This window comes from Chinchilla lanigera, unplaced genomic scaffold, assembly GCF_000276665.1.
Source record: "Chinchilla lanigera isolate Chin_1 unplaced genomic scaffold, ChiLan1.0 scaffold00028, whole genome shotgun sequence".
Classification (NCBI taxonomy): Eukaryota; Metazoa; Chordata; class Mammalia; order Rodentia; family Chinchillidae; genus Chinchilla; species Chinchilla lanigera.
Genome location: NW_004955429.1, coordinates 11,140,008 through 11,167,469, shown reverse-complemented (window position 1 = coordinate 11,167,469; position 27,462 = coordinate 11,140,008). Strand labels below are relative to the sequence as shown.

Below are 27,462 nucleotides of genomic sequence, written 5' to 3'. Positions count from 1 at the left end.
TCTGAGTTAAATCCCAGTACCACACACACAAAAAAAAAACTTGTCTATAATATATAATCTTAATACTCTAATAAGAAAATATACTAAACAATTTAAAAATGGAACAGATTTTCAGAGAAGTTCACTGATCATAATAGAAAAGTGTCAAAAGTTCAATATCACTGTTCATCAGATAAATGTGAATTAAAACCACAATGAGACATCACCACAGCCTATTAGAACAAACAGAATTTGAAAAACTGACTACTAAGAATTGATGAGAATATGGAGTCACTGCTGGTTGGTATGTGTGGTGCTACAACTTTGAAAAGCAGTTCGATAATTACTTAAGCAGACAAATACACACCTACCATAAGGCCCACCCACTGCACTCAGGGATTTATCGAAGAGAGACGACAGTACTTGTTCAAGCTGACTTCCACACAAAAGCTCCTAGTAGCTTTATCTGTAGTACCCCCAAAAGGAAACAATCCACATGCCCATCAAAAGCCAAGTGGATAAGCAAGTTGTGGTATATCCATTCAACAGGCCACTGATCAGCACTAGAAAGTACTGAGCTATTGTTATATGCAATAATAGTAACTACAATAACAATACATGGAGTGACTCTCTAAACTCTTACATTGAATGAGAAGAGGTTTTTTAAAAAGAAGATCAATAAACATGATATATCTCTATTTATATAACACCCTACAAAATATAAGCTGATGTATAATCAGAAAACATGTCTGTGATTTCCTGGGGATGGAAGGGAAAAGAGATGAGGGACCAAGGGACAAGTACAGTTTCCATAGGAGAAAAATTAACTCTGGAGGATGAGGGATATGTTCATTATCCTGACTGACTGTTGTATAAGATAACTACGTCAAAACATCTAACTGCATATCTTATATATGTAGTTTGTTGCAGGTCAAGCATTCTCAATAGAGATGTTACATGACATGAGTTCTACCTGGCCCAGTATGACAGAGCTGACAAAAGGTAACAGTGGGATTGGCCTACCTTCCTGGGTTGTGCCTGCTCAATATTAAGCGGCTCGGCCCTCTGCATCTTGGGCCTCTTCACAATCGATGTACATCTCCTCAGAGGGTGCTCACAAGCTCTCTGGCCCCATAGAAACGTTTCTCCAGGGTCCTCAAATCCTGCCAGTAGAAGTGTGCTCAAAGGCTGCAAGGAGGACCAAAGTGGTTGTGCTTCTGATATAAATGCCATGCATCACTTGGTTCTTGTTTTGTAAAGCAGGAAGCCACACTGATTTTCAAAAGCAGGAATTCTGATATAAGCAGGGACGCTGACATAAGCAGAGCAGCTCTAATTTTTTCCTTCTCTCCTTTCCTTCTTGTTGTGCACATAATTAAAACCAATTCACGCTATTTTCAGATCTGAGGAGACATATGAAATGCCATCTCCCCCCAACACATAATTAACAATGAAAATTTAATTAGGATAATTTTCTTAGAAATACAGAACATTACTTCAATCTGTGAGAAAATTTAACATCGAATTTGGAAGCTCTGTGCTGACGGGATTCTTCCCTGCACTGACATGTCCGACGTGTCAAATATTTCTTTAAGCACACTATCATGCCTCACCTCTGTCAGGTGTCCCTGTGTTCAGGTCAGGTTACTGTCAGATGGCACAGGTGGGGGACAATGGACGATACAACCTACTTCTGGACACAGGTTCTTCTCCAGGTGGCTGATTGGGAGGTTCCTGGGGCCCTAAGATGGCGATGCCCAGCGATTCCTTAAGCTCTTTCCCAACTTGGTTCTCAGGTTCAGACATCAGGCTCCAAGTAATTTTCTGACTTGCCAACAAAACCCCCACTTTTCTCATATTTCAAGGGCTGGGAAAAAAGAGTTGCCTTCTCTGCCCTCTCCTCTTTCTCGCCATTTATTTTTAAGCAATTATTAGAGTGCAAAGCCTGCCAATTCACCTTTTAAAGGCGCATTCGCACCATCACAGGAAGGGACAAATTCACACCTACAGCAGACAACAGTTCCACTCCAGAGGTATCTGTTAGGGGACGGAGGTCTGGCTAATTCAGATACAAGAACAATACAAAAGGCTGAGTCCAGGTCAAACACCCTTTTAGAGCTTCTGGTATTTTTTTTGCCCGCTACCTGTTGAAATTGTATTTGCAGGAGTTTTTTTCAAAAGAGCTAAAAAGAGCTACTAGCTTTGATGGGAAACAGCTGGCAAGGGAAGGCCGCAGCCTCAGAGACCTCCAGTAACGTTTATGGTGATGCGGCAGCACCCACACCATCCTGAATCAATGCAACTCAGACAAAAAGTGCAGCGCTGAGAGTGAGCAATGGATGGGTGATGGAACATTTTCCAAAATTTTCCTTTAGGAGAAACGGTGGTGGAATTACAGGCGGCAATGCATGCCTGACAGAACAGTTCTCATTCACCAAATATTTTCAGGGCCTTGTCTGAGGTCACTGGCGAGAGAGGAGCTTCTAATGCAAAAGTAAGTCTGTGTGCTTGGTGGAGCCCGCATTTTAAGGGTGAACTGGACAATAAACGTGGAGACAGCAGTGGGGAGTGGGCACCGCACTCTAGACTGAATAAAACACGAAGCCTTTGGTTGAGACGGTATCAGAGCAGAAATGTGAATGAGATGGGGAGCAAATCAAAGGCCTCAAGAATTAAAGAGAAGCTCTTTATGTTAAAGAAAAAGACTAGCGGCCAAGAAAACAAAGAGGTAATACACACAACCTCAGGAGGGTGTAACTGTATGTCTTCCTTCTGATACTGTCCCTTAATTGAATGGCATCCTATCTAGAACCAGGTGGCCCAAACCTTTATATGACTGAATGGCCCATACTTTTGGTTTCCTTCGTGTAAAATCTATTCCTATTTCCTTTTCTTTTCAGGCAAGTGATACCCTGGGGACAGTGACAAAAAGATTTCTGGAACTGACACACTTAGCAGGAATTCTAGAACACTTGCGTCCAGGGTTAGGAACAGAAAACAAAATGGTACATTGGAAATGTGGGATGGCCACTCATGTTCGTGTAAGTACATGGTGTGATACAGTATGTGTGCTCTGGTAAAGCGGGGACTGGATGAATGAATTCTGGAAATGCAGGGAGGCTAAGAAAATCTTTAAAAAAGAAGTAAGGGAAAAGATCAACACAGATGCATTTTTTAGAAAAAATACAAGGTATTTTTTTTCTCTGCTTCGTCATCCAAATAGCTAGCAGATCACATAACACTCAGCCTATCTTTGATGCCTATTTGGGAAATGTGTTATTGAGCCTCAGCTTTTCTATTTTAATACTATTTTTCACTTAAAGACTAGGGCTCTTTGGTGAATGGGCAGTTCTTTGTTGGAGCAAGAGAATTAAAAGCCTAGCTCTACAGATAATAATAAAATAAAAGACAGAAAGAAGGGACCAAGGAGAAATCTTGGGAAGGGTTGTACCAGCCAATCTGATTTTAGTTGACTGATATGAGCTGTGCAAGGCAGAGTCCATTACAAAGTTCAAAGGAAAGAAATAACGTAAACTGTGCTACAGAAAGGTCATGCCCTTCAACCTGCACTAACTGACTGAAGTTCAACTACAAAGTACAGCCGTGCAGCCCACAGTGGATGGATACACAGCTCCCCAGCCAGAGGGTGCAGCTAGTCAGAAAATACATTTGTTCCTTTTCAATCATGAACCATCCAGATAAGAAGATACTCAGTTGGAATCCGGTACATTGTGGGAAGTCAGGGTGTCAGGACCGCAGAGGTAGCAACAGTGACACTGTTTACAAACCCCTGAATGCACATGTATCTTCACGCTAGCATGAGCATGGGAGCTTGCAGGAGGCTGAGTCTGATTCAAGAATCAGAAAAGTTAAATGCTCACGTACCTGCTGCCCCTAGGCTCCATCACTGAATTCCTTTGGGTAGGTCAGCATAAAACCTGCATTTCCTCATTTTCTTCCTAGATATTACCCTACTGCCCAGAAGTAGGGCATTGATTTTGGTTTCTGGCTTTGCAAGAGGCTACTCCATCAGTTCTTTCACTTATTCTGTGACTCTCCACTCTCTCATCTGAAAGCCAAGGTGAATCTTAAAATGAAGGCACGAGCTTAGGAGATGATCTGCATGAGGAACACAGCAGGAAGTCAATGAACACCAACTGCCTCCCCTTAGCATAACTGGGGCAAATTCTGTCCCACAGCTCACTAATCCACGTGGATGTCGGTACAAGGAGAGAAAAAAGATGGGGCACAGTAGGGATTGGGAGCAGACGACTTCATAATAATGCACCCTCTGAATTTTTCCATTCAATGGTGCTCAAGATTCTTAGTATCTGAACTACAGTAAACCAAAGTCACCTTGAACAATCCATTCACATGGTGGGCTTCAAGGAACACATTATCCCTCCTCTGCAATAATTTCTTTGGCAACCATATTCCAGGCTAAAATTTATAAACAGTATTTTCACTTTATGATCCATATTTTTCTTGTTGGTCTGCCTTGTTATTTAGACTTAGAAAAAATAAAGCAGAAGCTCCCTCTAGAAAACCTAAAAACTATAGTTCCAAGATTTTAAGTATTACCAGACAAAACTTTTATTGACAAAACTTATATGCTTTAGGAATTATCCAGAATTTAGTACCAAAATAAATTTTGCTAGTTGCAAGACAATTCTATTAAAAGATCACCACTCACGCAGTTTCTATCGAGAATGCACAAGAACAGATTAAGAATGCTCATAATCTCACATAAACAGTCTGAAACACACACGTCATCTTAGCTTACAGCCCCAAAAAATGAAAAGGAGAAAAGAAAGAAAACCAAAAAGAATCCTTGTCTCATATGGGAATCTGAAGCTCAGTCCTACTCTCTAATACACTGTATGTAATCAGTTCTCTAAACATCCATTCTTTATTTCAAACTCTTAGAACCTTTCAAATACAGAAAATCCTCCCTCTCAATCAATGAAACTTTTAGGGTAGTAAGACGTCATTAAAACAAAACACAATATAGGAATCCACTTTCTCATTTTTTTGCTTACTCTTTTCTTTTCTTAGGTCTTTGTGAAGGACTGTCTTTTCCCATTTCACACTGGGTTCTGAAGGAACAGATTGCTACAGATTCTTGCAATGACACAAGCAAGCCTAATATCATCTGACAGGTGTTATAATCCACGTAAGATTCCACAATGCTTAAGTGAAGAAATGGAACGGTTAGTGCATTAACTGAGAAACTACCTTACAAGCGCTCATTCAAATCACCTCTTTCCAAGTCCCCAGACATTCTGGGGCAAGGATCAAAGGGACACTGATCAAAAGGGGCTTCCAAATGACTAGAAAGAGAGATAGCAGCACACAAAGCCAGCGGCAAAGGCACATTCTTCCTGGTTTCTTTCTTTCACGGACCCCATGGGTTCTTTTTTTTGGTGGGTTTTATTTTTTTGTTTTTTGTTTTTTTTTCCAGTACCGGGAATCGAACTCACGACCTTGCGCTTGCCAGGCAGGCGCTGTGCCACTGAGCTAAATCCCCAGTACCCCCATGGGTTCTTTTTTTAAAGTGATATTTTGTCTTGGTGCTGGGAATGGAAAGAAGGGCCTCACACAGGGGAAGCATTCACTCTACCACTGAGCAACGGCCCCAGCCCCAAAGCAATCTTTTAAATAATAAATACATATACAAAAGAGAACCAATACCACTGGTAGGTACCAAAATTTCAAGTGAAGACAACGTGCCCTCCCTTCCTACCTCTAGTCATCCATTTGTTGCCCTTACTAGTTTATTGCATAACCCACAGAAATGCAATCACATGCCCTACATCCCTCGTGGGGTATTCCCATGGTGGACGAAGACTAGGCACACCAATTCGGATTCACACGAGGAACACCTCCCTCTCAAACACAATTCATTCATTTGCTGTGGACATGTTTTATCTGCACTGTGAGGGTAGCATGGGAAAAAGGAGGCATCTACAAAAATAATGAAGGAGTCCTGGAAAGACCTAAGTTTCAGTTAACACTGTATTACTGAGAACATAGCTTAATGTTTTAAGCACTGCTTATCAATTACCAGCAAAAAACAAAGAACTATAAATTGGTCTATTGCAGGCCTCAGGCTTGTTTAATTTTTTTAGAAATTAGGGCCAACTCTATGAGATGGTTTATTTATATAGCACATTCAAGTCATGAGGAAATCCTGAGTCTTGCTTTTAGACAGATTCTACCTTCTTAAGGGAGAAAACAATATGTATTTGCTCTCCAAAATAAAGGCAGTATTCACATAAACACTGAGCAATAAACTGATGAGTGGTGCATACAGTGCACACAAGGTGTAGCGCCTGGTATAGTGCCTGGTATACATGCTACCATAGCTGTTCTCACCATCATCATCATCATTACAAACATTACAAGGAAAAGGAATGGGTCTAATGAAATGATACAAGGGACCTGGAGTGGAAGGGTAGCAAGGTCTCTGGGGAAGCAATATTTACACCAAGACTTGAAGAATAATTGGGCATTTGACAAAGATGTGAAGAAATAATACTTCAAGCAGAGAACACAGCAAAAAGCAGTTATCTGGGACGGGTCATGACCCAGCCTTGTCATTTTGGGACCATCCCCAGTGGCTTTGTATAAAGGCACTCGGGTGTTAGCTTGGCCCAAAGAGCTCAGGGTTACCTCTCTTACTCAAAGGGAAGGACTGAGCTCAGTAATTCTTTGGGTGACAACTGTAGTGAAATCAGAAGAAAATGCAGATGCTATTTTAAAATGAACGTTATAGGTTTAACATTGGAAAATGATGCTTCCTACATATTTAGCACTCTAAATTTTATAGTTAAACCAAACAATATTATACTGGAGAAAACCAGAGAGAAAGTTTTTACCCAAGAAGATAACTATTACCCTGCTGACTATTTGCATCAAATTATGAGTGAGTTCTCTGATATTGGTTGTAAATATCACATGCAACTGACAAAAAGCACAGTCTTAAATGATCCTTTACATGTCTCTTTCTCTACCCTATTAAGACGCTCGTTGTTACTTTGATTTATCTGATAATAAATTTTTGATGACTGGTAAGTCTCATAAAATTGCTCTGGTGCTGACTATACTGATTAATAAGTCTGAAGAATCGAAAGTGTCAGGAATTCATGTGTAAGAATAAGTTACTGCCAAACATATATTAGATATTCCATAAAATATAGAATAAAAAGGTTGATCTGGTAATTTTATCTTGTATCCATTTCCGTGCAACAATTTATATTCAGGGTCATCATTGTCTTCCCTTTGCTTAAAAAAAATCAATAAAGTAGATCCAGATATTTTAGAAGGGTGGGGATATTAATTTGAGAATTAAACTAAATTCTTCTAAAAAATTATGAATTGGCATAACAATAAACTATGTTTCCAAAAACATAAACAACTCAGAATTAAAATGAAACCTACTGGGAGCAGGAACAAATCTGACATGTAGGGAGACACCACAGGAAGACACCAGCACCAACCCTGTAAGAGACGGGGGCTGGGGGGTGAGGGAAGCTCGGGGGCTATAGAAGAACAGCAACAAGGTGGGACAAACATAACTGAATGCTACTTTGGGTAAACTGTGTTTTCTCAACTCTATTCAATTGCTGAAGAACAACCTCCAGTACTTTAGACTGATCATGTTTGGAGTAAGGTTTTCAAAGAGGTAGTCAAGTTAAATGAGGACATCAGGATGGGCCATTATCCAGAAGACTGGTGTCCTTATAAAAAGTAAAGTATGGACATAGAACTAGACTCAAGTGGGGAAGACCACATAAAGAGACACAAGGAAGGATAGCAGTCATCCATAAACCAGGGAGAAAGGCCTGCAACAGAAACTTTTCTCACGACACTTGGAAGAAACCAGCCTTACTGACACCTGGATGTGGGATTTTTAATCTCCAGAACTGTCAGGCAAGGAATTTCTGCTTTTAAGCTACCTGGTTTGTGGTACGTTGTTAGGGTAGACTTTTCTTTAAAAAAAACAAAAAACTTGCAGTGTAAAATAGCCAAAACCTCAATGACAATTTACTTAATCACTAAACAATTTGATAGAAAATAAAAAGTATGTACACATTTTGAAGCAACATTGTATATGTTCCAAGTGAGACTATTTAGAATTAAGTAGGATAATAGAAAACAGTATTTTCTCAACCACAAACATTTCTTAATATGAGTCTTAAAAACACAGGCAAAATAATATATGAATATAATGTAATAAAATATGGAAAACTATTTGCTTAATGCCTGATGAATAAATTGGAACACTGACAACTGCCTAGGAACATAACTTACGCTTAAGCTTTTTATCTGATAAACTTGATTGAAAGTCCTTTCACAATATAATGTATTCTAAACCAAAATATCTGACAGCACAGAAAAACTCTCAACTGCCAAAAATAATAATAAAAAAAATCCCTTCAAAAATGTCCAACCAGAACAAGGGACTGGAGCTCAATAAAAAGCCAGCATGCAATAAAACAAGATATTACTGTGTAGAGAATAGAAATCACAGACAGTTTTGTTTGATTATAAAAGCGCCACTTTTTAATTTATCTCTCAAATAAAAACAGTAAATGCAGGCAATACTTTAGCTGGATAGAAAGCACCAAACATTGAACTTTAAGATTACCAGGAGTTAATAAAAGTTATCGATATGGAGGGCTGACCAATTTCACTTCACTGAGTAAGTCAATATTCAATAGTTCAATATGATTATATCAAATGGCTATCATCTAAAAGTGGAACTCAGAAGAGCTCCTCTAGAGGAGGAGATCTGACACATTTCCGCGGTGTGGTGCAGATGGAGTCTAGTTGAGATTTACTTTCCTTTGGTCAAGTGGGACAAGTTACCTATATTCCATCTACCTGAACTGATGCTGTAATGCATTGCACTGCACATTACAGGCTATACAACACCTGCAAAGTACAAGGCTGGCCTCACCTACCAAGTGGGGAGTGGTGAGGAGGAGGAACAGCAAAAGGGGAAGGAGGAAAAAGGAGATGGAGAGGGAGAAGAGAAAGAGGGAGGGAGGCAGGGAGCAAGAGAGAATCAGATTGCTTTTCTTTACTATGTGTTTTTTGTTAGTACATGTTTGCAATCCATAATGATTATATTTATCATGGGCAGCTTGTACACGACAAATCTTACTTCTTTCTTTATCCCCTTCCCCTGCTATCTCTCCCTGTGTCCTCCAACTCTTGATCCTAAAGTCCTCAATAAAAGTTTTTTGCAGGTAAGGTTCAGAGCTCACATTGCCTGTTTTCCTACTGATGTGGTAGTGGCTGTCGTCTCCTTTCTCCTTTGTCCCTGTAATAGTTACTCAGAAATCTTTAATGCTAAGTGCAGGAGTTGCTGAGAATAATGCGAACGGCACTGAACCGCATGCGAAGTACAGAGCTTCTCTTTGGAAACCTGACTCCCCCAGAACAATGCAGAGTCCTCTGGAAAGGGCATGGTGCAAAAGGGAGGCAGGAGGAGACAAGAACAGACCTGGTCCCAGTCTGGATTTGTATCTGCAGCACGGTGGGGTGGGAAACATTCCAGAACAAGATATGTATAAACCAGATTTACTACAAATGCTTTCAGGACTGTGCTCCTAGAAGCTGGTTTTCAATCCCTAGGAGGGCTCACGTTTGACCTTCACAGGTTTGGTGGTGGTGCTGGTGGTGAGGAGGCAAAGTGTAACACTTACAGAATCCAAGTGTCCTGAAAATGTCAATGGAATCATTTTGTATGAGCTATAAATTTATAGACAAGTAAAGCTTCTCAGGCCTATTAAAAACACACAGAATAAACTGGGAAATTGTACAGAGACAAAGGAAACACAGTAAATACCTGTGAAGCATGCACGAACACATACACAGACACACACATACACACACAAAATTATGCATCCTAGTGGTTGGTAACCAAGGGACAAAGCAGAAAAGGAAATTTTTTCTAAATGCAAAATATATTAAGTGATCAATCACAAACTTGGAAGACAGAGAAATGTTACGCAGTCTTCCTCAAATAGTCTATATTCTTCCTGTTACCTTAGAGAGGCAAATACTAATTTACAACGGCAATTAACAGAGAATGACCACACAAAGAAACAGTTGAGCAACTAAAGCAAAGACCAACAACTGATGTTATATCCTGATTTACTTTTATTCAGTTGGATAAAAATTATCCAACTTGAGCTCATAACCTACTTACTATCTGGAAGAACATTAATGCTGTGTGATTTTATCACTGAAAGCTGGTGACCCAGAATAAAGCCAACCTAGTTGAGAACTAAGAGAACTACATTTATTTGGGTGTTAATTAGCATTACAGTCTAGGAAAAGAAAACCACACTCAAGCAATCTTGAAAATGTGCTCTGAGGTTTTACAACACGGCAGGTGTATACATGGCTTTAAACTGGAAGGGTGGCATATACTTGTTATCCCAGCTCTCTGAGAGGCAAAGGCAGGAGCGTTGTAAGTTACGAGCCCAGCCTGAGCAGCCTACTATTACCCTGTCACAAACAAACAAACAAACCAAAATAAAGCCAAAATTCCACCCATGGGCTGGCAATTCATTAGTCAGGAGTTATGAGTGATACGTGCAGAAGTTACAGTCTTATAAACAGGGGATTGTGAGCAGTCCCAAGCTGGGTAGTTTGGGGCAAAGCATCATTGTATAGAAGTCCACAGAGGTGAACAGGATTTAGAAGGTCAACTTGCACCCACACCCAGGCGGGGGGTGTCTGTGTCTGCAGCCCAGTTCAGAGGTTTAGCTGTGGATCTATCTGCGAGGATGAGCAACGAGCTCTCAATTCTGCTTGAAGTGCTCCACGCTAACCCTGCTCCATTTCGATATTCTTCCCCCCTGGCACAGTGAACGTGAACTGAGAGACGGGACAGGAGACCGCCCACAGCATAACATGGTTTTTAGGAGTTTCCTTTTCTGCCTGATAATACTTAGTCATATTGGTTCGGTGCAACATATTTGCATGCAAATAGGCCCAGAGATGTCAAAAGGTGGAACTGCGGTTTATATTATGGAGGAAATGTGACGATACATTTATTAGCTTTGAAAAAGAAGCAACACTACATACGTAGCATCTATAAAGGAAATGTAAATTATCAGAAACAGAACACAGAGTCACCTTTTAAAAATAAAAATAATCTTTAAGTCAAAAGCTTTAGGGAAAACACTAATCCTTCATTCTCGTATCTATTGCCCAGAAATACTGTTTGTCTGTGGCTTCACTTGAGCTATTTTCAGATATAGTAGTCAATAAGGAAAGTCTACGCTGTTCTGCATACTGATTGTCAGGGTGTAAATTCACTAACTGCTGGAAGGCCCTGGAAGTTTAAGCCCTCTCCTCTATCTTCCTGAAGATATTTATAAAACCATCCGCTGATTTTGTGTATTCATTCAGATTTCACCAGAAAATAATAAGGTGTATGGAGTATTTGCTAGACATGATTTCCTTCCACAAAGGGCTGCATAAAACGAACAGGCTCACCCGTTAAGTTCCAGAGAAATCGAATATTTAAAGAACTTGTAGGCCACTGACTCAGCAGCTGTTTGAGGTCACAGAAGCTCATTAATAAGGCCCATTAATGTCCATTATAGCCTCTAATAGGTTTGCACACAGGGCAGAAGAAACAAAAGTACTTAGTTTTCATTCCACAAGCACAACAACTTGAGAAACACTAACCAGCATAGAAAAGAATTTTTCCTTACAAATCAAACAGGATTCATTTTGCTAGATTTTGAGTCAAGAGAAATTCTCAGCATTCTTCTCATCGTCCCTGACCAATCACCAAGCACTGTTTTGTTGAAATGTTTCCATTAACGAAGCTGAAAAATGCTATGGCCAGTTTTCAGGCAAAAAAGCCAAACACAAGACAAAAACAAGTGAGTTGGAAGCCTTTCCCGAGGGAGAAAAGAAAACCACAGGGAGGAAGGATGATGAGGAGGCATCTTCTGAGTTATGCCAGGCTGTGAAGAGGCTGCAGCACTGCCACACTTGGCAAATTGCAGCCTTCAGGAGAAAGTCTGTTTCCCAAATGCTTCTTTCAACCAATACATTTTCCACCTAGCAGTTGTCAAATCTCTTGTTTTGTGAACTTGTTGACAAGAGTTAACTTGTCAGCTTTTAAAACCATCCCGGGCTGCTGTCCCCCTTCCTCGATGGAAATGTGAAAGGTGTGAGTTACTCCCTTACACGGTGCATCTCGTCAAGTGCCCGGACTTCAACCTGACCGCCCCTCCTGAGAGGAAAAGCATCCTCGCTGCTCTGGAGACCGAACAAGTGATGATTTGGTATTATTCTATCATCATTCTCCTCCTCAGAAATAAAAGAGGCCATCACCTAAAGAGTGAGAAGATGCTTACACACTCGGGATGTGACCCTGAACCACACTCAACAAAGCCCTTTAAAGGGGAAGCAACTTGTAATGGGCAAAGCAACAACGCCAGCTGGCACGTGCCCCTTGCAGAAAGCATGGCAGACTAGCAGAGAGCCACCTCTGCTTGAGAAACGAAGAGGAGGACACGATGCATGCCCGTGTCCTCCACAGAACCTCTGAAGAAGGACACCTCAACATCCTGCCTGCCGCAACTGCCTGCTCCCTGGCCTGCCTCACCACACAAGCCCCTACCTTCATCAAGTCAAATCATCCTGAAGTATTTCACTCCTTCCCAAGCACCAAGTGCACTGTTTTGTTTCAAATGTCCGTGTCTCCTCTCGCAGTCCATTAGAGACTATAAATCAGCTAATCCATCTTCCCGCTGTCGCCTCCCCAGCTCCGAAGGCCTGGGAGATGTGCTGAGAACACGAAGGTCGCTGTGAAAGTCTCCCACAGCCTTGCAGGGAAATAAAACATTCTGGTCAGTTCTTTAGTTCTGTGTTGCTCTCATTTAGGTAACAGGTTAATTGGTTTAAAAGAGATAAAAGGAAGGAAGTTCACTGCCATTTCAAGGGCCAAAACAAAACTATGCTTCCACGATGGTTGAAAGGTCTGTCTGTCTATCTATCTATCTGTCTATCTATCTATCTATCTATCTATAAATATGCATACAGTTATATAAATACACAAATAGAAAAGGATTTTTCATTAAAGGGGAATGTGTGGCTTACATAACAAGAAGCAAAGAAGTAACCATTAGGAATTTTAGAATTGAGGATCTAAAACAAATGCACTGAATGTGAAATACGCTTCTTTTTTAAAAGAAGTAAGTGTCAGGAACAAATTGCTTTCCCTGAAGGTTGTCACATGAAAACCTTTTTAACAAGCAGCCAAGTCTTCATTAATAAGAACAATATTTTTTTCTGATCATTTGAAAGGATATTGCAAATCCTTTAATATAAAATGGCTACTTAAAACAGTACAGTTGAGTTCTAATTAAATAAGGATATACTAATATGCATCTACTGATATTTCCATGAATATGTCTTTTAGGAGACCACTTAGGAGAACCTTAAATTTTAAAAATCAGCATGTAGTCATATGGAAAAAAGAAATGAGAACATTTTTGTACAGGTGAATGTAAGTATATTCTCTCTCTCTGCCGGGGATCACACTAGGCAAGTACTCCACCACCAAGCTACATCCCTAGCACTCTACAGATACAATGTAATGGACACAGAAGTGATGACAATTATTAGGGGAGGACAGGGAGAAAAGCTGAGGGAAGTCATCCTTCCTCTCCTTTCCAAATAGGAAAGACGGGAAGTCATCAAGCATCCCAGCTTTACGCGAGCTGATAGTAAGTGTGTCCTTCCACCAATGGCTCACACAGATGAGCAGTGAATGGGTTCCCTACGAAAGGGACAAAGGATGCTCTAGGCGTACCTCCTGTTGAATGGTGGCTTAACTGTACACAAGGTAAAGCAGCGCTCTGTAAGTACTGTAAATCAAAAAGGCTAAGTAAGTTCACAGTCGGGAAAATGCTGGGTTATGCCCTCAAAAGTAGGATGCTAATAATGGAGGTAAGGATGTGTACATAAATGTCACTGATTAAACAATGTATCAAGTATTTCCTCTGAAGTAACTACCAATCAACTCAGCCAAAACAATAAAGTTCCCATTATCGAGTCCTACCCATGTTTTAATAAATACAAACCATTTCTAAAGTGTATAATGGTGATTAATTGTCCAATAATGAACCTGAAGTACTACAAAATCCACGAATTCACAAATTAATCTTAAGGAATGAAATTAAATTTAGTGGCACTTTCATATGCCATGTTTCTGATCCTCTGTAAATTATAAGTTCATTTAAAGCAAATTAAAAGCTTTTAAACCTTACACTAAGGCATATAATAGTCATGATTCCAAAAGCTCAACACAAGAACAGAATATTAAAAGCTGTTATAGAAAAGAAACAGATGACTTATAAAGTAAAGCCCATCAGAATCACAGCAGACTTCTCAACACAAATTCTCACGGAGAGCTTGGGTGAAGTATTTAAAGCACTAAAACAAAACACCCTACAATCCAGATTGATGTACCCCATAAAACTATCTTTCAAAACTGATGGGAGAAATAAGATATTTCCATGACAAAGAACACCTGAGGAAATTCATGGCCACCAAACCAGCACTTCAAAATGTTCTGAAAGACATTCTAGAAAGAGGACAAGGACTACAACTACATGAATCCCAACAGAATATATCTACCAGGCAAGGTAAGAAATTAAACAGAAGGGGAAAAAAGGGAATCAACAACAGGAAAATAACATAACAGGGATAAAATCAGTTTATCCGTCAATGTTAAAATTTCAATTCACCAATCAAAAGAAACAAACTGGCAGAATGGATCAAGAAGCAAGACCCAACAATATACTGCATATAAGAAACACATTTAACTCAAAAAGAAATTCATAGACTGAAAAATCAAAGGACAGAAAACAATACTCCATATGACAAGAATCCAGAAAAAGGCAAGTGTAGCTATTCTATTTGCAAAGTGGATTTCAAACTAAGTGTGATAAAGGTCACTACATCCTTGTAAAAGGAACAATCTAAGAGGTAGAGATAACAATCATAAATATATACACACCAAATACTGGCAGATCCAACTATATAAAACAATTATCAATGAACCTGAAAAATCAAATAAGCAACTATATAATTGTAATGGGGGACCTCAATACCCCACTGTCACAATTAAATCAACTAGATGAAAAATAATCAATGAAATATCAGAACTGAACCAAATTTATGAACAAATGGAATTAGTAGATGTGTACAGTGTTCCACCCCACAATATGAGAATACACATTCTCAGCTGCATATGGCAAATTCTCCAAAACAGACACATACTAGTTCATAGAACATGTTTAAATAAATGCAAAGGAACTGAAAATTTCCCATGCATATTATCAGACTATAGTGCAATGAAATGAGAAATGGCAAAAGAAACAAGAACTTCATAAACACATGGAAATTAAATGACACCCTCCTGAACAACTAATTGTTCACAGATGAAAAAAAAGAAATTAGGTAAATTTTACAATTAAATGATCATGCTAATATAACATATCAGAATTTATGTGACACAATGAAAGCAGTCCTACGAGGGAAATTTATATCAGAGAAGTCCCATATGAGAAAGACAGAGTGAGCTCAAATAAACAACCTAGTAACTCTCAAGCCTCTAGAAAAGGAAGAGCAAGTCAAGCTGATAGCCCCTGAGGGAAGAAATTATAAAAATGAGAGCAGAAATTGAAGCCAAGGAGACTAAGAAAACAATACTCAATAAACTGAACAGTTGGCTCATTGAAAGATTAAGTAAAATAGATAATCTCTCTTAGCCATCCTTAGCAAAAAAAGGAAAGAAAAGACTCAAATCCATGCAGTTAGGGATGAAAAGGGTGAAAGCACAACAGATCCTGTAGAAATCCAGGAGATCATCAATATCTACTTCAAAAACCTGTATTCTACTAAGACTGACAACACAGAAGAAGTGCACAGATTCCTAGAAACATATGAATTACCCAAGCCAAATTGATATAAAAATGTAAATAAACCAAGATCAATCAATGAAATTGAAGATATAATTAAAAATCAATCAACAAAGAAAAGCTCGGGTCCTGACAGATTCACTACTGAATTCTACAAGAAATTTCCAGAAGACCTTATGCTACTACTTCTCAAACTATTTAATGAAACTGAAAGGGAAATAATACTCCCAAAGTCATTCCTCGAAGCAAGCATTACTATGACACCAAAACCACAAGAGGATCCAAACAACAAACAGAACTACAGGCCAATGTCCCTAATGAACATAGATGCAAACATCCTCAATAAGACACTGGCAAACAGAATGCAGCAACTCATCAAGAAGATTATACAATATGACCAAGTAGGATTCATCCTAGGGATACAGAAATGGTTCAACATATGCAAATCAATAAATGTAGTATAGCATTTTAACAGAGTCAAGGACAAAAACCATATGATCATCTCAATAGATGAGGAAAAAGGCTTTGACAAAGTTCATGGTAAAAACCCTACAGACAATTGGAATCATGGTCTTCAACTCAATCTGATAAAAGCCCTCTATGACAAACCAACAGCCGACATCACACTAAATGGAGAAAAACTGAAAGCTTTCACTCTAAAATCAGGAACAAGACAAGGATGTCTACTGTCACCATGATTATTCAATACAGTTCTGGAAACACTAGGGAGAGCAATTAGACAAGAGAGAGAGATAAAACGAAAAGGGATAGGAAAGGAAGAAGTTAAATTATCATTATTTGCAGATGACAGGAGACCTTACATAGAAGACCCCAAACCCTCCACCAAAGAATTCTAGATTTAATAACCAAATTCAGGAATGTAGCTGGATAGAAAGACAACACTCAAAAGTCAATAGCCTTTCTGTGCACAAATAATAAACTCACTGAGAGAGAAATTAGGGAAACTACACCTTTCACAAAAGCATCTTAAAAAGTGAAATACCTAGGAATCAATCTAATGAAGGAAGTAAAAGACCTCTACACTGAAAATTAAAGTACTATGAAAGACAAAATTGAAGAGGGTATCAGAAAATGTGAAAGATATCCCTTGTTTTTGACTAGGAATAACCAATATAGTGAAAACGGCCATACTTCCAAAATTCTTAGACAGATTTAATGCAATCCCCATCAAAGTACCAACAGTATACCTCACAGAATTACAGAAAACAATCCTGAAATTCATTTGGAAAGAGAAGAGACTTAGAACAGCAAAAGCAGCTCTGGGCAAAAAAGGCAAAACTGGAAGACATCACAAACCCAGACTTAAAATTATAATACAAAGCTACTGTGATAAAAACAGCATGGTACTGGGAAAAAAAAAACCCTCCAAAAAACCCCCAAAAACAAACCCAAGGATCGATGAAACAGATTAGAAGATGCTCAAACTACTCCAAACCTACTTAGCCATCTTATCTTTGACAAAGAAGGCAAAAAACTTCACTGGACAAAAGATAGCATCTTTAATAAATGGTGCTAGAAAAACTGCCTTTCCACATGCTGAAGATTAAAACTAGACCCGTATCTTTCACTATGCAGTAAACTAAAATGGAAATGGATCAAAGCTCTAAATATCAAGCAGAAACACTAAGTCTGCTGGAAGATAGAATTGGTAGAACTCTTGAAGACATTGGTGTAGGCAGACTTTATGAACAAAACCAAGACTGCAAGGAACTATTACAAAGAATCAACAACTGGGATCTTATCATAGTAAGATGCTTTTGCACAGCAAAAGAAACCACCAATGGAGTGAAATGACAACCTACAGAATGGGGAAAAAAAATTGCCAGCTGTTTCTCAGACGAAGGACTAATATCTCAAAAAAATAAGAACTGAAAAAATACAAATTTCACAAATTTAAAGACTCAATCCACAAATGGGCATCTGAGATGAACACACACCTCTTGTTGAACCAAAAGAAATAGCAAACTAATATATGAAAAAATGTTCAATATCATGGGTCACTGGAGAGATGCAAATTCAAACAATGCTGAGATTCTAGAAGGAATGGCTGTCGTCAACAAATCAATCAATAACAAATGCTGGTGGGCCTGTGGGGAAAAAGGAGCCCTTTTCCACTGTTGGGAATGTAGACTGGTACAATTATTGTAGAAATCAGTGTGGTAATTCCTCAGAAAACTAACACTAGTTCGACCCAGCTATTCTCCTTTTTGGTATCTTCCCAAAAGAATTCTAAGCATGATACCACAGAATTATAAGCATGATATGCACATCCATGCTTATAGCAGCACAGCTTGTAATAGCTAAACTTTGTGCAGAGCCCAAATGCCCATCAGCCAATGAAGGGATAAGAAAGATGTGGTTTTTTTTCTTATACAATGGAGTACTACTCTGCCATAAGGAAAGATAAACTTGAGACCATTTCTAGCTAAATGGATACACCTTGAGACCATAATCTTAAGTGAAAAAAATCAGAATGTATGTTTAAATATCACATTGTTTCTCTGGTGTGAGGAACCGAAAATGTAGTAAGGACCAAAATGTATACCAGATTTGGGGAAATGGGAACAAAATGTTGAGATGAGAAGGGAAACAAGGGAAGAGGGGAGGGGAAAGGAAAGAAGGGACAAGAAAAAAAAGAATAAAAGGGAAAAATGGAAACAAAGTTTTTATAGAGCAGGAGAAGAACGTTTGAAAGGAGAGAAGCAGGAAAAAAAGAAGCAGTAAGATATATCATGTACAGGTACCAGTTCCCTATGATGAATATTATAGTTACGGATAGCTAAACTGTACCAAAACAATTAAGCATACTTCCTCCAATTCTGGGTTAATAGGTACTTACTTGAGTATTTTCTACATAATGCCATATACAGAAAGGTATCTTAAACACAGTCTATAAACTGAGCTCTATCTAGCTTCCCATTTACCACCAAAAAAATCAGAGCTGTATCTAAAACACACGATGGCAACAATTAAGAAAAACAAAGTGAACAATAATTTGCTAACTTGCAATTATATTATTTCTACATCATCTCATTAACCAAACCAATTTCTGAGGCTAGACGATATTTGTGTTTAAAACAATGATTGAATCTGTAATAACTGCACATATCTATACGGCTCATGCAACTTAATACATATCGTATACTTATCCCATTTTACTCTTATTAAGGATTACATTATAAATGTCAGAATATCATCTAAAACATGTAAAGCATGCTTTAAACTGCTTTTATCCATGAAGACATGCCATAATTCGGGCATTTTGTTGCATCTCATTTTAACATCATTGTTTTTCACGGTGCTTGGCAGAGATGGCCACTCGTAGGCAGAAGTTCTGTCTTGTCACTGGATCCAACCTCACAGCCCAGCACAGACCCATTGAGAAACGCACTGAGTGGTGGGCATCTTTCTTATACTGAGACAGAGACAAAGACAGAGACAGAGACGAGACAGAGACCAACCGAGACAGAGAGTGATGGAGGGAGACAGGGAGAGAGATTCTTAACTGAATGTAAACTTCCAAGATCCTTTAACTTCTCACTAATAGTGGGGATGCTAAATTCTCAAAAGTTGATACCAACCAAACACAGAAACAGATTAAATCCGACTATGGGTTTATTTTCCAAATCTTTGTTGTAGATACTTGAAACTAGCCTAGATGCCAGTCCTAGGGATCAGTTGAGCACTGAGATAAACGGCTGCTGTCGGGCTGAGGAGCTGGGGTACAAGGGGGAAACAATGGCGGAAGTAGGTGGGAGGCAGAAAAATCCCCTCAAACCCCAACACAGCAGGAAGAGGCTAGGTTTGGGGGTGGCTCATATTATCCCCCTTAACCTGAAGTCAGGACTTCAGGTATTTTGAAGCTGTGATTTTAAGCTGATTTCTCCACCTCTTTTTCTGTCCTTTCTCTTTCCCTTAGAGACTGTCATGTCACTGGAGTAAAACCTTCTACATAACAGAGTGAGGCTTTCCTAGTATTCTGTCATCTTATAAATACACTGCTTAAAAATTTTGTTCATAACATTTATAATTCTTGCATTCACAGAAAAATAAAATATGTTCCGATCTTAAAGTGTCTGGTGTATTTCCTTGAAGCCATGAATATTCAACTAATTTAGTATCTTAAAAATTCTCTAAACAAAACGAGTGAAAAATGCCCTTAAAAATGTCAAGTAAAAGTAATCTACAGAGGCAATTCCCACATGTAGTTTTTAATAAAACATTTTAAAATGCTACGCTTTAACTGCCAGCAACAGGACAATGTTACCGGATAATTCTTTACATGACATCATTATAAATACCAGAAAAACCACAGATATTGTAGAAAAACATAGTCTACTTACTATTTGTATGTTTCAGAACGGATATATTCAAAAACGTGGGACACGCCAAGCTGGAACTGGTCAGCAATAGGGGTAACCCAGGGATTGTTCTCTGCTTTGAACACTTGCTTCTGACCAGTTAAATCCAAGTTTCCTGAAAGGATGAAGAGAAAGGAGAAGGTGAAGATCATCTCAACCAATACAGATCAGGTCTACAGACTCCTGTTCAGTACTCACAGCACAAGCCCACTAGCGTGTGACCTGGTGGTCACTAATTGCACTTCTAAAAAAAATTCTTACCCCAAGACATCACTGTTAGGTACATAAGTAATGTTAGTGACAACACCCTGTTTCAAGAAATTAAGTCCAAGTGGAAGGAAGAAATAAGAAGGGAGGGTAGGGGAGGGATGGACAGAAGGGGCAAAGAAAAGACAAACGTGGAAGGAATTCTTGTCAGGGTAACAAACGTCCTGTACTTCTAGGTATTTGTTGCAGAAACTAAAAAGAGCTGTCTGAGACTGAAGGAAGCAGTAATATTGAAGCCACTTGACATTCTATCTTGAGAACATTTAGAGTGAATATTCACTTTGTCCTAGTAGATCTAAGCCCAATCTGATCAATACCACTTCATCAAGCAAGGAGCATATGAATGAAGACACGAATGTTGCCCAAGTAAAATGCCTATTGTGTTACTCGATACAATAACCAGAAGCACATCGCGGAAGCAGCGCTAAATGAAGCTCATTAACACGCTAATGATGGATACTAATACTTGTACAGCTCTAATCAGTTTATAAATTCCCTTTTAGAACCATTTCCTCCCTTAATTCCCTGGCAGTCCCCCAAATTAGCTATCAACATCACTTTTTAGGTGAAGAAATGAAACTTGAGGGAATTCACCGATATGTCCAAGATCAAAAAATGCTGTCACATGGGTTCAATCATGACTAGAAACCACCTTTTCTTTCTACAGGTAAAATAATCATGTTAAATCACATGCTAATCTAGACCAGTAAAGATGAGTCTGTCAGGCATGGCAGTGCACACCTGTAATCCCACCACTCCGAGAAGCTGAAGCAAGAGGATCTCCAGTTTGAGCTCGGCATGGGCAACCTACCCTAGTGAGACTCTGTCAAAATAAAAAAATAAAAAAAGGGCAGGGAATGTAGGTCTGGGTATCACCTTAGAGAATGTAGCTATGGATATCAAGCTACTTTTTTTTCTTTTTGGTATGTTCAAAAACGGAGAAGATGATGTGTGAAAGAACTTTGTGTGATGTGTTTACCTATGAGACAGAGAGGTAGGGACAGGGATGAAGCAGCTGAGATATATGTAGCTTTCCTAGCAGCAAACAGACAGAAGCCCTTTCCCTACAATTCCTACCACGTATGTCCATTTTCAGACTTCTGGTCCACAGCCCAGGGCTACTGGAACACAGACATCCAGCAATCACTCTTCCCAAGACACAACCAAAGTGACGTATGTCCAGTTCTGAGGCTCTATTGTCTATTTTGCTATAACTGATAAGTCAAGATAATGAAAGTGTATTCTGGGACGCAAGTACACCAGGACACAAATCATTTTTCAGCTGATCTGTGCTTTGGGAAAGGAAGGATAAATGAAATTGTTACTAAGAAAATGATGCAATATTTCTTCTTTAAACAAAATAGATACTTTGAATCATTTCTGGTTTTGTTTTACGGACTTGCAACTGTTCAGGAAAATGGAGAAAGAAAAGTGATTACAAATTCACAAAAATGCTTCTAAGGAAGGAAATATTACTAAATATTAAGAGAGAATAATTCACCATGATCTTTCCAAGAAAAAGAAGAGCCTGTTGGTGTCAAGTGAAAAAAATAAGCCGATATATTCCTCTCCAATATTATCAATAATGTCAGTGTCCTCATCTTAGTGGTTAAATATGATTAGTTAGATTTTAGTCTCTTGGGAAATTAACGAGCTTGGTTCTCTAGGAGTCAGAAAGCTGTCCAAGGTGAGTGAAAACCCAAGGGTCATAGACGTTCTGCTCAGTTGAGTACCTTTCCCTGGGTGTATCATGTTGGCAGGGAGCTGCCATTCATCTTTTTGCTTTTGTTTCTACTTTTACTTAGGGAAGGATTTCTAGATTCCCCACTGATCTCTTGCATGCATTTCTCGATCATCTCTATTTCCTCTTAGGATCTAGTTTATGATGCTTCTGTATCTTCTCTTCATTTCATTCCTTTATTACTTTTTTACTTTTTTTCTTTGAATTCCCCTTTTCTAAAAAGGAGGGTAATAGGAATTTCTGGAAAGAACCCATTCCCTTATAGGCAGATCTGTGTTTCTGATATGTCACGTTTTCCATGTCGAAAGAATACAATGGAGATTGTTCTTAAAATGGCGGCCATCCAGGGACAGGCGTGCATTCCAGGCAATGGTAACCACAGTGCAGCAATTCATTAATAAACTGAGGATGCAGGTGCTGCAGGAGAACACCCTCTCTTCAAACATTCACCAAAGAAATAACTTGGCTTACTCATTGTGGTGGACTGACAACTGGTGGTCAACTTATAACCCCGACCTGAACTGAGTAGGCATGGTGCTGGGTGTGGGAGGCCCACCTGGGGACTGTTGCCAGCAGCATAAGAGGCAGCACTGGAGAAGACGAAGTAGGCTGTTGGGAGCTGGCAGAAGCTGTTGAGAGCCTGTTGGAAGTGGAAAGAAGCTGTAAGGAGCTGTTGGTTCTCTTAGAGGAGCTTATCATGCTGGCTTTCCTGATCAACTTAGGTGTTTTCATCTTCCAAGGAGCTCAGGACCTTGTTGCTGCAGAGAATGGCTCTGGTTCACTTTAGGGGAGCTCTGGTCCTCACTCTGAGCATTGCTTCCTGGCTCCAGAGGGGAAGATGGTGCACAGCTCAGTCTCCTGGAGAAGCTTTTCACGTTGGCTTCCCTGATGGGAACTTGGCTTTCCTCATCATCAGAGAAGCTTGGGCCTCACTGCTGCTGAGGAGGGCTGTGGTACTTTTCGGGGGAGCTCTGGTTCTTATTTTGAGTGTTGCTTCCTGGCTCCAGTGCAGATCCCTCAGCCTGCTAGCACAGATCCTTCATCCCGCTGGCACAGACTTTCTAGATTCCACCACTGACCTTGGGGCCTTCCCAGTGCAGATCCGTGAAACAGGCCTGCATGAGATATTGTTATGGGCTCTGGGCTTCCAGTGGGACTCGTGGGAGGTGTTGTTATGGGCTCTAGGTCTTCACTGGACTCATGTAGGACATTATTGTGGGATCCAGGCCCTCAGCTGGTCAAGATTCTTTGGTTGTTAGTATGCGGACAGATTTCCTGCACTCTCTTGTATATGATTCTTTGGGTGACTATTATAAATAATCTTATAAAATATGTGTCCTGTATTCTATTGTTCTCCTTTGCAATATCCCCCAAACCACGACACTTACTGTCATCTTCCTGCCTCCTTGCCCTTCGTTTTGACTCAGTACAGAATGAACCAGGAAACAAATTACGGAAACTTTTGGAAAAATCTGCATATACAAAGTGGATGAAGTGGGGAAAAAAGCTGCGATAAGCATCATAAGGATGTGAACTAATTCCTAAACAAAGGGTATCCCTCGTTACTGGCAATTCTGCCTTCCATCTGTTCCCTTCTCACCCTCAACCCTGCATCCTCCTACTGAGACACAACCTGAATTTCTAGTCAGGAGACTTCTATTGTACAAGCACCCAGGACTTCCCGTCCTTCACATGCTACCATGAGTTCATGCAGCGGCACCCCTGTCCTGCTCACACACGGTTCAGATGGAGATCATGACAACAGGATTTTGTTCTTTATCCTGGGGAAAGAGCAGGAAGAAGACAGAAGGTAGTGATGTCTAAGGCACGGAGCATCCCTGACCACAGTGTATTCTCAGGGCCCTCAGTCAGTATGAGAGCAACATGGACCCAAGAAATGGCCTGCGAAAGATTCTATCCACAAGACTGAGCTATTTAAAATTTGCTCTTGGATGACTTACACAGGACAGTGAAAGAGAGAGACTCTTTTCTTTCTCCGACCTGTACCACAAGCTCCTTCTGCCAAGTTCCCAGGCTTGCCTCAATAACCCAAAAGTACAGGTGAGCTAAGTCGGTTTCAATGGACCATCCTGGAACTTAAAGTACAGAAGCCCGCACTCGACCACCAGCAACTTCTGAACCCTCTTTGGCACGCACACTGCCTCTGTTCACTTCTTAACAGCTCCTTACTAAGGCTGCGGTCTTTTTAATGCTAATCCTCCAAAAATAATGCACTAAAGTTCTGTGCTGCCTGACTGCCACACATGGGAGACAGACCTAGAGGAATAATGCCAAGAAAGGTCAGCCGTGCCCTTCTGTCTGAAGCTTCTCACCCGCTGGAGATCTGTCAGTCCCAAGTGACGTCTCTATTAGTGCTGTCAGTGGAGACAAAGAGCCACGGGGGATTGCTAATGACTTCTGCTAACTGGAGCACATGGGAGACGCTGGATGCAAACCAGACACACTCCCTTCAGGGAAAAGGAGTCTTACAGTGATGTCTGAAAGTCAGGAAAGCAGAAAGGACTGTGGGCTATCCATGAGCGTCTTCATTCACATCACTTGGAAACCATTTGCACTTTCTGGCCAGGGCTGGGGGAGGAGGTGGGGCTCTGGGTTACGCTAGCCCGTTCCCATTTGCTTATTTTAGTCTCAAACTTGCCGCTAAATCAATTTCACAGGTGCTTCATAAAGCTGCAAGAACTGGGAAGCCTGAGAGAAAGGATGACTCAGGTTCACAGGAGGGAAAATAGAAAAGCGAGAGCTTCTTGTTGGATGCTGTTCCCTCTTTTTAACCAAACACCATAAAAAAGCGTTCAGTGTCCATGGCAAACTACACAGGAAGAAACGGCTGCCTGTGACCAGGATGGAAATCACCTCACATGTGAGTCTCACCGGGCAATGCCTGCTCAGAGTTATAACTTGGTGGGACAGGATGTGTTTATTTTGTTTTTCAACCGCATGTCACCGGTGGATAACACAATCCTGCTTTTGTGTAGCTGTAATCCTCCCAGCAAGCTACTTGTCTCTGGCTTCTCTTACCTCACTCTACACCCATCCGACACAACACGCAGCAGTTTCAGAAGAGGGCTAATATAATTAGAGTGAAGCGAGGCCATTATACTGTGTGAAAAGATGACACCCGTCTCGTATCAGCCTAGCAACAAGTCCCCATCGCCTCGGCACAGCTCGGCTGTCAGCTGTCTGGGGTAGGTTCCCTTTTAAGTAATAACATGCAGGAAGCATCTCACCCCACTGTCAGTCAGCCAGCAATCGCACTCACACAGCACGCTTCAGTGCACCAAGAGCGCACCCCTCACCCATCCCCTTTATTAGAAGGCTGAGCGGTGCTCCGGTGGTGTTCTAACAAGGATCAGGCAGCAGGATTAAGCACTGTGACAAAGAGGATCTAATAAGCTCGAAAGTGGTGCATCTACAGACACGCTGGCTGCCTCCCAGACATAGATTCACTTTGCTCACTCCTCAGTCGAAAGGCGCAGGCCACTGGGGAAGCCAGGCAGCGCCGTGATTAGCGCTGACCCCCTGACCGATACCGCTATGAAGATCATATATCACTCAGAGGCTTATTCTGCAATCGCAAATTGGATTTTCCATTTTATTACCTGCAAAAGGACCACATATGCTTCTTTCTCTAGCCTCTAGTACAGCAAGCTTGGCTGTGCAATGGTAATTGTATAAACATTAAATCATGCAAAACAATCGTTCTCCTTGCTGGTTATAAATGTGATTGAATAGGCAACTGCGGCCCCATTAATAAGCATGCTCATTTTCACTTATGGAAATTGGTTGTTTCAGTAATCACACTGTGGGAATTCTTCCTGAGTTCTCAAAATCCTAAAACATGTGGCCGGGAGCACCATTTGTCATAGCATGAGTAATCAGGGGCGAGGGGTGGGGGGACCACGGCAAATTTTTCACATCATCAAAACAGCATTTCTTTCTTTCCTAATTTCAAAACAATGCCCCAGAAAGTGTTTTAAATCATGTACTCTAAGAGCCAGGCTCTCTCTTACTCAGTCACAAAAGTCTCAGATTATGGTCTAACAGGTAAATTTACAAAACTATGGCTGATTGGGTAGTCTATCATTACTATACCAGATTTGCCCAAACCCAGGTAACTGATTTGCTCACAAAGGGATACACATGGCATATCATGACAGCTGAAAGATCGCCTCTGCTCCGCAGTGAATCCCAAGGAAGCTAGCCACAGATGACTCCAACACAAAATAAAAGCCGCATTTAGGGCTGCGCTCTAAATAAAGAGATGGTCTACACATACATCTCTGTAATTTTTTATTATGATGTGCTACACTACTAATTATAGAAATGCATGATGATAGATAATGGCAGACAATGGAAGGCTTCTTTTTTTGGCTCCATTTTACCATGTAGAAAATGATGATAAGGCCTATAAAATGATGCTTCTATTGTACCAGTGAACGTTTTCAATAATTAAACAATGGAAACAACGAGAATGCTCATTACCAAGTGATAAGCACAATAATATATAAAACAGTCATACTATGAAATTTTATTCAGTTATTAAAATAGACTTATTTGTATGTCCTGACCTGGAGAGAGATCTATACTATAAAAAAAAAAAAAAAAAAAAAATCAGAGAATACTATATTTCCTACGATCCTTATTTGAACAAAAGATAAAAATTCCATAGTACGTATGTGCATGTTTATGTGAAAAAGAAAAAGGATATCTAACATGTTAATTTTTCTCTTTCAAGTTATTTAAAGTAGTCACTGTTTTGATAATGATAAAGGTTAAGGGTTACAAGATTAAAGTGCATTGAAAGGGAATTTATCAACAACAAATTCAAAATACACAGTGCATGCTAATTGGTGCCAACGAGTATATCTTATTTAAAACGGTGTTATCGACAGGCCAGTGGCCCATCTTTTCTGCCCACATTCTTGATGACGGTCTATCAAGCCCTAAATGGATTGAGAATCTAGGTCTAAGGTTGCTTCTCTTTCTTTACACCGTCAGAGCAATCAAAGTAAGCTGAGGTGTCTCCTGACAGGTCGCAAATTTATTCTGCAGGGAATGCAAGGCCATACTGTCATCCTGGCAACTGTCTGCTCAGCCTTTTGGTGAC

At 40.1% G+C, this 27,462-nt stretch overlaps 1 protein-coding gene across 3 annotated transcripts in view; it reads right to left on the bottom strand.

Moving 5' to 3' along the window:
• Positions 1-27,462, bottom strand: part of Rsu1 (Ras suppressor protein 1) — a 191,494-nt gene that overhangs the window by 67,229 nt on the left and 96,803 nt on the right. For all 3 annotated transcript variants that reach the window (XR_261324.2, XM_005386968.2, XM_005386967.2), the window contains one exon: positions 20,309-20,441. Coding sequence is in view for 2 of the 3 variants with exons in the window: in XM_005386968.2 (XP_005387025.1) it covers positions 20,309-20,441 (133 nt within the window). In the remaining variant the exon portion in view is untranslated. The remainder of the gene's footprint in view (positions 1-20,308; positions 20,442-27,462) is intronic.